The sequence below is a fragment of the Macaca nemestrina genome, chromosome 6 (assembly GCF_043159975.1).
Source record: "Macaca nemestrina isolate mMacNem1 chromosome 6, mMacNem.hap1, whole genome shotgun sequence".
In the NCBI taxonomy this organism is placed as follows: domain Eukaryota; kingdom Metazoa; phylum Chordata; class Mammalia; order Primates; family Cercopithecidae; genus Macaca; species Macaca nemestrina.
Window position 1 is genome coordinate 95980307 of NC_092130.1, and position 13466 is coordinate 95993772.

Genomic DNA, 13466 nt, shown 5'->3' on the forward strand with positions numbered 1-13466 from the left:
TTAATTAATTGTGTTTTATTACAACGTCAAGCAAAAATGGCTGATCAATTCTCGCTCCAAATCAGCTTCATTAACTTTCTGGCTTTGTTCATACATGAACAAAATCAAGGTGAATTTTACAGATCCAAGTTTACACCAAAAACTCAACTTAATCAATCTTAGATCAAAAAGTTTTCTTCCCTGATTTAGAAAACAAAAACTTAAGAAATACCTCAATGCAAAAAGTAAAATATAAAAACTCAGTATAAAGCAGTCAGATTAAAAGAAGTTATCAAAGAACCCAGTCCCAGGTCTCAAGTCAAGGGAAAAGCAAACCTAATAGACCAAAAAGTCAAAACATCAAGAAAAAAGTCAATTATTAACCAAATCTTCAAATCTGAAAAGAAGAGAATTTTCACCATTGTATCACCTAAACCACTTAAGTGGTTTCTGAAGTCTGTCTCCTGACAAGATCACACATGCCCTGGTTTTGACTGTATGTCAAACGCCACCAAATAATTACTGACTCAGTTTCCTGTAGATGACAAAATGCATTCCTGGGACAGAAAAAAGATTTCTTACTTGAAATCTAATCATCTTTAAAGCAACTTGCATTATTTGTATTTGGTTCACCAAGATATTTGCTTGGCAAGTACAAAGGCATTTGGGCTACTGATGGTGCTTGCTCTCCTGGAATGAAAAAGATGGGAAAACGGGCATGTTTTAAATTATGTATTTTAACTCTTAGGTAGAAAGGAATAGAGATTGTAAAAAGGAAAAGATTGTGTCTGGAAATGACCCAAGGGCTCTACCTTGCCAGCTTGATGCTTCTTTCATCTTTGAAGGCTTGACTTTCTTTCTACAGCAAGTCATTCTGCATTAGTCCCAAGTCTGGATCAAAACCCTCAAACAGAGAGCACCAAGAGCAAGGATGGTCGAACCATGTGCCGGGGTCATGATGACTCGTGGCAAGCTCCCCTGGGGCCTTTACGGAGAGCGGCACTAAGTTGCCAGCCCCATGCAACTCAGAGAAAGAAAAGGAACTGAAAAATTTTGCAAATAACATCTACTCTCAACCCTAGTCTCACATTAATTTATTTTCGTCTTTGAATGAGGAAGAGAAAAAAAATAGAACAAGAAAAGACTGTAGAGATAAAGAGGACAATGCAGGTAAGTACAATATTGAACACTAGCTAAGGGTCCTGAAGTCCAATTGACTTGGATTTGAATCCCAGAACGGCAGCTTGACAACTTTGTGTTAGAACTTGGCCAATCTGCCTGTCATAAATTTTTGTTTTCTCATCTGTAAAATGGGGATAATAATGCCCTATTAGCTTGTTGTGAAGAATTAAAAAAAGATAAGTATGTAAAGCACTTGGCACACTGCTTGTCAGAGAAGGTGGTAAATATAAGTAGCTGAAGAGACAGCATCAAGGGTTCAAAGAACAGCCTGAACTCACTCAGAAATGCCTCATTCTTTTTCTTGTTGTTTTTTGTTTGTTTGTTTGTTTGTTTTGAGATGGAATCTTGCTCTCTCCCCCAGGCTGGAGCGCAGTGCTGTGATCTTGGCTCACTGTAACCTCCGACTCCCAGATTTGAGCAATTCTCCTGCCTCAGCCTCCTGAGTAGCTGGGAGTACAGGCATGTACCACCATGCCCAAGTAATTTTTGTATTTTTAGTAGAGACAGGGTTTCACCATGTTGGCCAGGCTGGTCTCGAACTCCTGGCCTCGGGTGATCCACCCACCTCAGCCTCCCAAAGTGCTGGGATTACAGGCATAAACCACCATGCCCATCCTAAATGCCTCATTCTTATAAGTAAACTGAAGAAATTTCCTGATCACCTACTACATAATTAGCAATGCGCTTCACTCAGACATGAATGTGCCCCAATCCCTCTCCTCATTCTCAAGGTGTATACAATCCTACCCAGAAAACAGAAATCTAACACATTAACTATATTAAAAAGGCAATGATAACCAGAATTGCTGTCGCCCACGTGCAGTACACAATGCAAGTACTGCAGCCATTTGAAGAGGGCGCCAGTGAGGGCTGACTTGCAGGGAGATGTCTCAGGGCAGGAGTGGTAGAGAGGAACAGACAGACGGAGAAGGGAAGGCTCATCAGGTGAAGAAAAAGAAAGCATGCCACAGCTAGAGTGTTGGCCCAAAATACCCACGAGATGAGCAAGACAAGAGAGCAGGGAATTGTGGAGTGGCAGCCTGGATTAGGGAGTGGACAGGCAAAAAGCAAGAGCTTGAGAGCCATGGGAAACAAAACTGAACCAGGTTTAGGGATTGAATCAGAAAACAAAAGAGAGGGACCTGCCCTGCATCTCTTTCAGATTTCTAGTTCCCATTTAAGGCCTTGTACACATCTTTCCACCTTCCTGATGTTTCTTAGGCGGAAGTGAACTCACACTGTTCTATTTCTCTAAATAGAGGATGTCAGCACCTTCTTTTGATAACCAAGATGCACAAAGCAGGGTTTACAAATGTAGGCTGGGCTAGGGCCATCTCCCAGCTCTGTGGCTTACTAGCTGTGTGACCTCAGGCAGGAAAACTAACCTTCCAGGCCTCAGTTTCCTTATCTGCAGATAGGGGAATTATAATGCCCCTCTTGCCAATTGTTGACAGGATAAGTGAGTCAATATATTCAATACATTCTGTAATTGGAAAGCACATATAACAGTGCCTGGCACATAGGAAGAAATCTATAAAAGTGACTACTACTACTACTTGTTATTATCATTTTACCTACTACCATTAATCTTTAGCTGGAATGTAGCCACGGAAAGCTCAAATAATTATCTCACACATGACTAAGGAGCAGGCACCAGGAGAAAACTCATCTTAGAATTGCAAGTTCTTCCAAAACTACCACCAACAATGATAACCCCAATGCAGGACCCAGACAATTAAGTACCACCCTGGAGGACTGAGCCTATACCTGGCTTGGTGAATGGCCTCCATCCACTCTTTACCATCCTGCTCCTCCTCACAGCGCAGCTCCAGTGGCTTCTGACCTTCATGGCCAAAAAGAACAGTAAAGTAATACTGGAAAGGAAAACAAACACAAAAAGTTTAGTTCTATTTTTCAAGCACAACAGCATAATAACACAGTATTTGCCTACAAAGGGTATATATTTACAAAATACATCAGCGCTTATGCAAATTGTATTTCAAAATGCAACATTTCACTCTTGGTCCAGTCGGCAATGACTTTGCACCTAGAAGATACCACAGACTGCAGCTGAACAGCCCTCAGTTAGGGTCAACCCTTAACATTCCCATTATGTACCTTTCTATATAAGTACAAAAAAGAATATTGCACACATTGGGCTATGCAGATAAATGAAAGGTAATATGATATTTTCCAAAAAGTTTTCCTTTTTTGTGGTGTGATAAAGCTGCAGGGACGCATAAGTTTATATCACGGCACTAGCTAATTTTATTATCTATTATCTATTATATTCTATATCTATTCTCCATTCTGGGAAGCAATATGCCTATAATTACGCAGTCCAATTGCTGACATTTGCCTCTTCTGCAACCTTCGCAGATGTCATCAATTGCTTATGTCCCTGTTTTCCCAGAGGTAGCCTTGCAATTGTGTTCAACACAGTATTCCAGAATGCATACTTGACATGGGAAAGGAAATGTAATTGCCATCCTAGGGGTCAATATGTGATCAGAATTCCTTTTTGGTAGAAGTGTAACATAAGTTATTGTTGGATGAAAGGAACTGGGCTTAAGTAGGGAAAAGACTGACATTTATCAGGGATAAAATAATTTCTCTCATATGAGCCTCATTCATAATCACCAAAAGCTGGAAACAACCTAAATATCCTTTAATAAGTGAGTGAATAAATAAACGCAGTACATCCAAACAATGGAATACTACTCAGCAATAAAAAGAAAAGAATTCTTGATAAAAGCAATAACGTGGAGTAAAAGCATCAGGTTGAATAGAAAAGTCAGTCTCAAAAGGTTACATACTATATACAATTCCTGTTGTGTGATATTCTTAAAATAGGGACAGAGAACAGATCGGGGTTTCCAGAGGTCAGGGGTGGGAGTGTGTGACTATAAAGGAATCACATGAGGGAGCTTAGGTGGTGATAAAATGGTTCTGTATCCTGATTATGGAGGTTACACAAATCCAAGCATGTGTTTACATTCATAGAACTATGCACCAAACAAGGGACAATTTTATACTATAAATACACAGATAAAAATTTGTAAATGGCTTCTCAGGATTCTATAACAGAGATAATCATATAACCAAGATTCAAAGACTCCCAAATTCATGCTAGTTTACTCAACCACTCCGTGTTCCAGCAAAGATAGACATGGAATGGGGAGCTTTACAACAGTAAGCAGAGTCCTCAGATGACAGTTCTAAAGCAGAAATATTTTACAATCATCTTGGAATAATCTGTGTTAAGAAGCAGAGAATTCTCATGTAAAATATGCAGAAATATATATGTATGCTGAGTTTAGAGTGTGCTTTGAATTAGACAAAGTGACAGATGTCTTGAGTTGAAGATGCATTGCCCTTCGACAACATTCACGAATAACAATACACCCAGTAGATCACGATCAGTCAGTAAAATCTCAGACTTTTTTTTTTTTTTTTTTTTTTTTTGAGACAGAGTCTCGCTCTGTCACCCAGGCTGGAGTGCAATGGCATGATCCTGGCTCATTGCAACCTCCGTCTCCCAGGTTCAAGTGATTCTCCTGCCTCAGCCTCCTGAGTAGCTGGGATTACAGGCATGTACCACCACGCCGGGCTAATTTTTGTATTTTTAGTAGAGATGAGGTTTCACCATGTTGGTCAGGCTGGTCTCAAACTCCTGACCTCGTTATCTGCCCACCTTAGCCTCCCAAAGTGCTGGGATTACAGGCGTGCGCCATCGCGCCGCGCCAATCTCAGATATTTTTAAGTTGTAATTGAACACATGGGCTATCTGAAGATTTGCTCTAGCCTATCAAGTTTCAAAATGCTTTAAAACAAGCCACTAGATCCAGAAAAACTAGTAGTGCTCCAGAGTTAACGCTCATCTCTACCCCATTTTATTTCCAAGCCCCTTAGGCTATGTCCTCTCCAAGTTCCTGACCACTGTGAACCGATATAGGGCAAAGCAGTAAACCAAGCTGAGGGAAAATCCCAAACTGGGTGAAATATACATAGCCAAGCTAAAGTAGGGGAGAAGAAAAGGAATCCTCAGGTATAGAAACAAAGGTGAAAGGCAAAGCCATAGCCAAAAGCACAAGAACCAAGGTTCTAACATCCAAGGGGGTGTTCCCCATGGTCTTGGCTCTGTGCAGGGCACCAAGTTGGAGCTAAGATCCATGCATAACATCAGGAACTATGAAGGGTTACCACCTCCGTGTAACAGAGACTAGAAAAACTCTCCCCCAAATCCACTGAACACCAGGAAAATTTCCAAATGAATCAGAAATGTTAATGCTCTATTGTATTGATAATTATTACAATAATATCAAATACTACTTATAATATTACTATCAGTAGTAGTAAGAAATTATAAAGTATCTTATTCCTCTTCTGCTTATTTCCCAACAATTCCATTTCCCTAGTTGAGGAATAGTATCAAGTCACTTAAAAAAATAAAATAAGTTGAGCATGGTGGCTCACACCTGTAATCACACCACTTTTGCAGGCTGAGACAGGAGGATCGCTTGAGCCCAGGAGTTTGAGATCATCCTGGGCAACATAGTGACACCCTGTTTCTTTTTCTTTCTTTCTTTTCTTTTCTTTTCTTTTTTTTTTTTTTGAGACCTGTTTCTACAAAAATAAAAATGAAAAAATTGGCTACGTATGGTGGCACACAGCTGTAGTCCCAGCTACTCGGAAGACTGAGGTGGAAGGATTGCTTGAGCCCGGGAAGTCAAGGCTGCAGGGTGCAGTGAGCAGTAATTGGGCCACTGGTCTAGCCTGGGCTACAGAGTGAGACTCTGCCTCAAAACAAACAAACAAAAAGTTAAAGTAAAAAAATTAAGCCATAAGAGTATTTTTTTAAACGAGTGAATGCCACTATACCTCTGAATAGGATGAACTGTCCTAACTAGGACTTGAAATCCAGAAACATTAACACTAATGATTTGATTACACAAAAATAAAACACTTCTGCATAACAAAACTACTGTAAGCAATGCATAAAGACATGTGACAAACTGGAAAAATATAAGCAATTTGTATAAAAAGGATAATATCATTAATAAATATAATCATGTGGTTTTTCTCCTTAGCCTATACATATGGTAAGTTATAGTAATGGATGTACTAATATTTACAACCTCTACAGTTATATTACTTGTATGTACAACGTTCTATGTAGTTCATAAGTTGAAAGATGCATATCCTCTATATTCTGTTTTTTCTTTTTTGATTGATGTTTATATTAATGAGAGCCAGTTTAAAATCCAATGAAATGGAGCACATTACATTTTTTTCCATTTGTTCTGTCAGTTTTTGCTTTATGTGTTTTAATGCATAATATATATTATTGGGTGTGGACAAGTTTAGACCTGCTACATTTTCGAATGAATTAAATATTTTATTGATATAGTGGCCCTCTTGAGCCCAAATTATACACATTTGGCATCATAGTCTAACTTTGTCTTTTGGTTAGTGTTTACATATTATGTCTCTTCTATCACTTTATTTTTAATGTTCTCTTTTTATATTTTAGGTATATCCCTTTTAAATCACTTTTACAGTAACTCAATTTGTAAACATATTTTTGAAATAATTTTAAGCTTATCAGAAAGTTGGAAAAATCAAAATACAGCAAAATACTAGGAAATCTGTTAATATAACTTACCATATGAATAGGCTAAGGAGAAAATTTTATTATCTGATTCTAAGGAAGAGTCAAATCCTGGTAAAAGCAAAACTTTAAAACTGTTAGAAAGTAATATAAGAGAATATCTTTATGATCTTGGGATGGAAAAGTACTTGTTAAACAAGACACAAAGCCCAAATCATAAAAAAAGATTGAAAATGTTGATTGCATTGAAATTTAAAACTTTTATACAACAAATGATACCCATAAAAGTGAAAGAGAAGCCACAGATTTGAAAAACATACTTGCAACAAATTTTACTGATAAAAATTAGTGTCAAGAATATAGGCCAGGCACAGGGGCTCCTCTTGTAATCCCGGCAATTTGAGATGCCAAGGCAGGAGGACTGCTTGAGCCCAGGAGCTTGAGACCAGCCTAAGCAACATAGCAAAGCCTCATCTCTACAGAAAATTTAAAAATTAGCCAGATATGGTGGCATGCACCTGCGTTCTCAGCTGCCTGGGAGGCTGAGGCAGGAAGACTGCTTGAGGGCAAGAGTTTGAGACTGCAGTTTGCCATGGTTCCACCACTGCACTTCAGCCTAAGCAAAATACTGAAACCCTGTCTCTACAAAAAAAAAAAAAAAAAAAAAAAAGAATATACAAATATTTACAAATCACTATTTTTTTAAACTCAATATAAATACAGGCAAAGGTTATGAACACACCACATCCAGATGATGAGATACAAATGATTAACAAATTTTAAAAGACATTTAATTTTACTCATAATCAGGGAAATGAAAATTAAAAAAAAATAAACAACAGTTCACTTCCATTAGATGGACAGAAATTAAAACACCTGACCATACTAAATGTTGACAAGGAGACAGCACTGGAAAGAATTATATACTATGGTTACACAAATTGGAACAAGTCCTTTGGAAAGCAATTTGACAAAACCTGGTAAAGCTGAAGATACACATGTCCTCTCACCTTAGCAATATCACTCCTCCACATGTACCATAAACAATCACATACTGGTACAAGTAAACATATTCACATTTTAGAATTACAAAACAACTGGAATCAATCTAAATGTCCACCAACAGGAGAAAGGACAAATACTACAAGGAGTATCTGTACAATAATATACCATAAAGCAATTAAAATGAATAATTAGAGCTACAAAGAACAGCACAAATGAACCAACTCCATGTTGAGCAAAAAATGTTTCTGTATATACAGTATGATATCATTTCCATAAGGCTTAAAACTATGCATATCAAGCTATTTATTTTTAGATACGTACATAGTTAGAAAGATATAAAGAAATACAAGGAAATATAAACAATAAACTGAAGATAATAGGTTTCTCTAGGGGAGAAAGGATAGCAAGAGGTTTCAAGGAGGGGTACATGGGATTTCAACTGAATTTTTTTTCTTAAAAAAAACTTTTTATTTTGATTTTCTTTGTAATCTTTAAAAATTTTCCGAGAGCACAATAAAGACTTCACCTAGGTGCACCTTTTAACATTTTTTGCCTCATTTATATTCATTGTGTAATAAATTTAAAACAAATAACTAAAGATCCATACGAAGGAATATTATCATGAAATTTCAGAAGAGGACTGACAAAAAGAGGATCCTACAAGCTTCCAGAGAGAGACAGAAAATAAAGAAGCCACATAAAAAGGATGTGAAATTAGGATAGCATTGAGAGTTGCTGGAAGAAAGTAGAGCAATGCCTTTAATGTCGTGAGGAGAAAAATATATTCAACATAGAATTCTGTATTCAACTAAACTACCAATCAAGTATTAGGACAGAATACATATTTTTTAGCAGCTTGAAAAATATTCCTTGTAGAATCCTGATATGGTTTGGCTGCGTCCCCAACCAAATCTCATCTTGAATTGTAGCTTCCATAATTCTCACGTGTTGTGGGAGGGCCCTGGTGGGAGATAACTGAATCATGGGGGTGGTTTCCCCCATACTGTTCTCATGATAGTGAATAATTCTCATGAGATCTGATAGTTTTATAAATGGGATTTGCCTTGCACAAGCTCTCTCTTTTGTGGCTGCTATGTAAGACATCCCCTTGTTCTTCCTTCATCTTCTGCCATGATTGTGAGGCCGCCTCAGCCACATGGAACTGTGAGTCCATTAAACCTCCTTTCTTTGTAAATTACCCAGTCTCAGGTATGTCTTTATTAGCATTATGAGAATGGACTAATACAAATCCCTTCCTAAGGAAGTTATTGTATATATTCTATTGCAAATAAAGGGATTAACTAAGAAATAGGAATACAGAGGGCCCAGGAAACTATGGTTCCAACACAGGAATGTAACACAGGAAAATATCTGAATGACAGCTGTACAAAAGATCCAGAGAACAATCAGCCCAATTTTGACAAGATGGGAGTATCTGGAAGGGAAGCCACTAGGAATTTAAAAAAACGGATAAATATCTGGAATAGGTATACAATGTCCCTAAGTATTTGGTGAAAAAATTATAGTTAAGAGTGGCACAGATATATTAAAATATTTATCAAAAAATAAGGACATGCAAACAGAAAACTAAGCAAATTCGATGTGGGGGGTGGCAATTATTAATTCCAGGAAGAAAACATAAACTTATCCGGAAAAGTAAAAGTAAAAATAGTATATTATTTGGGTCTGCAGTGAACTATATTTCCAATGATAGTGTTAATAACAATTAATTAATAACAGTATTTCTATCATAGTGTTAATCAAAATTGCTGATTTTACCAAAATTATTGATATAATCATATATACAGAACAGGAGAGAGGGAGGCAGAAGGTAAGAAGATGGCAGGAGGAAAATAGAGCTAAATCTGCAATGACTATAACAATTCAATAGGAAATACTTAAAATTCATAACCCAAGAAATACCTCTATAAGCATATTATTTTAAAATATGAAGGTAACAGGAAAAGAAAAAAGGCCAATTTGAAAAACATTTCCTTCTAAATTATCCTTTTCATCTAAGTTTTCATTTTTCTTTATAGTATTTGTTGGTACATTTTCTCCATGTTTAATATTATTTGTGCCTTTTTAAAAAAATGGTAATTCTACAAATGTTTTCTGAAATCAGTAGGACTTCCTGATTATTGCTGTTGTTTTTCTGTTTTATTAATTTCTTCTCCATATTCCTTTTATCATCTGTTCTTTGGATATTTGTTCTGTGGTTCTTTTAGCTTCTTGAGTTCAGTGCTTGAGTTCTCAGCTCAAATGTTACTAATTTGCCATGCCCCTTATTCTTTCTTTAACTCCCATAGGATGTACGTTTGAATCCTTCAGTCCACCATCTATATGCCTTAACAACACCTTTACATTCATATTTTCCATTTCTTTATCTCTCTGTTTTCTGTGCTGAATTATCTAAGACTTTCTTCTAATTCACCAATTCTCTATTCAGCTGTAACTAGCATAAACTTAGCCAGTCTACTGAGTTACTTTTTAAATTTATTATTTTTTTAATTGTACTTTAAGTTCTAGGGTACATGTGCACAACATGCAGGTTTGTTACATATGTATATATGTGCCATGTTGGTGTGCTGCACCCATTAACTTGTCATTTACATGAGGTATATCTCCTAATACTATCCCTCCCCCTTCCCCCCACCTCATGACAGGCCCCAGTGTGTGATGTTCCCTGCCCTGTGTCCAAGTGTTCTCATTGTTCAATTCCCACCTATGAGTGAGAACATGCTGTGTTTGGTTTTCTGTCCTTGCGACAGTTTGCTCAGAATGATGGTTTCCAGCTTCATCCATGTCCCTACAAAGGACATGAACTCATCCTTTTTTATGGCTGCATAGTATTCCATGGTGTATATGTGCCACGTTTTCTTAATCCAGTCTATCAGTGCTGGACATTTGGGTGGGTTCCAAGTCTTTGCTATTGTGAATAGTGCTGCAATAAGCATATGTGTGCATGTGTCTTTATAGCAACATGATTTATAATCCTTTGGGTATATACCCAGTAATGGGATGGCTGGGTCAAATGGTATTTCTAGTTCTAGATCCTTGAGGAATTGCCACACTGTCTTCCACAATGCTTGAACTAGTTTACAGTGCCACCAACAGTGTAAAAGTATTCCTGTTTCTCCACATCCTCTCCAGCACCTGTTGTTTCTTGACTTTTTAATGATTGCCATTTAACTGGTGTGAGATGGTATCTCGTTGTGGTTTTGATTTGCATTTCTCTGATGGCCAGTGATGATGAGCATTTTTTCATGTGTCTGTTGGCTGCATAAATGTCTTCTTTTGAGAAGTGTCTGTTCATATCCTTTGCCCACTTTTTGATAGGGTTGTTTGTTTTTTTCTTGTGAATTTGTTTAAGTTCTTTGCAGATTCTTGATATTGGCCCTTTGTCAGAAGGGTAGATTGTAAATATTTTCTCACATTCTGTAGGCTGTCTGTTCACTCTGATGGTAGTTTCTTTTGCTGTGCAGAAGCTCTTTAGTTTAATTAGATCCCATTTGTCTATTTTGGCTTTTGTTGCCTTTGTTTTTGGTGTTTTAGTCATGAAGTCCTTGCCCATGCCTATGGCCTGAATGGTATTGCTTAGGTTTTCTTCTAGGGTTTTTATGGTTTTAGGTCTAACATTTAAGCCTTTAATCCATCTTGAATTAATTTTTGTATAAGGTGTAAGGAAGGGATCCAGTTTCAGCCTTCTACATATGGCTAGCCAGTTCTCCCAGCATCATTTATTAAACAGGGAATCCTTTCCCCATTGCTTGTTTTTGTCAGGTTTGTCAAAGATCAGATGGTTGTAGATGTGTGGTATTATTTCTGAGGGCTCTGTTCTGTTCCGTTAGTCTATGTCTCTGTTTTGGTACCAGTACCATGCTGTTTTGGTTACTGTAGCCTTGTAGTATAGTTTGAAGTCAGGTAGCATGATGCCTCCAGCTTTGTTCTTTTGGTTTAGGATTGTCTTGGCAATGCAGACTCTTTTTCAGTTCCATATGACCTTTAAAGTAGTTTTTTCCAAATCTGTGAAGAAAGTCATTGATAGCTTGATGGGGATGGCATTGAATCTATAAATTACCTTGGGCGGTATGGGCATTTTCACGATATTGATTCTTGCTATCCATGAGCATGGAATGTTCTTTCATTTGTTTGTGTCCTCTTTTGTTTCGTTGAGCAGTGGTTTGTAGTTCTCCTTGAAGAGGTCATTCACATCCCTTGTAAGTTGGATTCCTAGGTATTCTCTTTGAAGCAATTGTGAATGGGAGTTCATTCATGATTTGGCTCTCTGTTTGTCTGTCATTGGTGTATAGGAATGCTTGTGATTTTTGCACATTGATTTTGTATCCTGAGACTTTGCTGAAGTTGTTTGTCAGCTTGAGATTTTGGGCTGAGACGATGGGGTTTTCTAAATATACAATCATGTCATCTGCAGATAGGGACAATTTGGCTTCCTCTTTTCCTAATTGAATACCTTTTATTTCTTTCTCCTGCCTGACTGCCCTGGCCAGAACTTCCAACACTATGTTGAATAGGAGTGGTGAGAGAAGGCATCCCTGTCTTGTGCCAGTTTTCAAAGGGAATGCTTCCAGTTTTTGCCCATTCAGTATGACACTGGCTGTGGGTTTGTCATAAATAGCTCTTATTATTTTGAGATATGTCCCATCAATACCTAGTTTATTGAGACTTTTTAGCATGAAGGGCTGTTGAATTTTGGCCAAGGTCTTTTCTACATCTATTGAGATAATCATACAGTTTTTGTCTTTGGTTCTGTTTATATGATGGATTATGTTTATTGATTTGCATATGTTGAACCAGGCTTGCATCCCAGGGAGGAAGCTGACTTGATTGTGGTGGATAAACTTTTTGATGTGCTGCTGGATGTGGTTTGCCAGTATTTTATTGAGGATTTTTGTATCAATGTTCATCAGGGATATTGGTCTAAAATTCTTTTTTTGTTGTGTCTCTGCCAGTCTTTGGTATCAGGATGATGCTGGCCTCATAAAGTGAGTTATGGAGGATTCCCCCTTTTTCTATTGATTGGAATAGTTTCAGAAGGAATGGTACCAGCTCCTCTTTGTACCTCTGGTAGAATTTGGCTGTGAATCCATCTGGTCCTGGACGTTTTTTTGGTTGGTAGGCTATTAATTATTGCCTCAATTTCAGAGCCTGTTATTGGTCTATTCAGGGATTCAACATCTACCTGGTTTAGTCTTGGGAGGGTGTAGGTGTCCAGGAATGTATTCATTTCTTCTAGATTTTCTAGTTTATTTGCGTAGAGGTGTTTATAGTATTCTCTGATGGTAGTTTGTATTTCTGTAGGGTCAGTGGTGATATCCCCTTTATCATTTTTTATTGCATATATTTGATTCTTCTCTCTTATCTTCTTTATGAGTCTTGCTGGTGGTCTATCAATTTTGTTGATGTTTTCAAAAAACCAGCTCCTGGATTCAATGATTTTTTTGAAGGACTTTTTGTGTTTCTATCTCCTTCAGTTCTGCTCTGATCTTAGTTATTTCTTGCCTTCTGCTAGCTTTTGAATGTGTTTGCTCTTGCTTTTCTAGTTCTTTTAATTGTGATGTTAGGGTGTCAATTTTAGATCTTTCTGGCTTTCTCTTGTGGGCATTTAGTGCTATAAATTTCCCTCTACACACTGCTTTAAATGTGTCCCAGAGATTCTGGTATGTTG

The 13466-nt window shown here is 37.4% G+C and overlaps 1 protein-coding gene across 6 annotated transcripts in view; it reads right to left on the bottom strand.

Moving 5' to 3' along the window:
• Positions 1-13466, bottom strand: part of LOC105475059 (Ras protein specific guanine nucleotide releasing factor 2) — a 266180-nt gene that overhangs the window by 181455 nt on the left and 71259 nt on the right. For all 6 annotated transcript variants that reach the window (XM_011730009.3, XM_011730010.3, XM_011730011.3 and 3 more), the window contains exon 2: positions 2929-3035. In XM_011730009.3, the coding sequence (XP_011728311.2) occupies positions 2929-3035 (107 nt within the window). The remainder of the gene's footprint in view (positions 1-2928; positions 3036-13466) is intronic.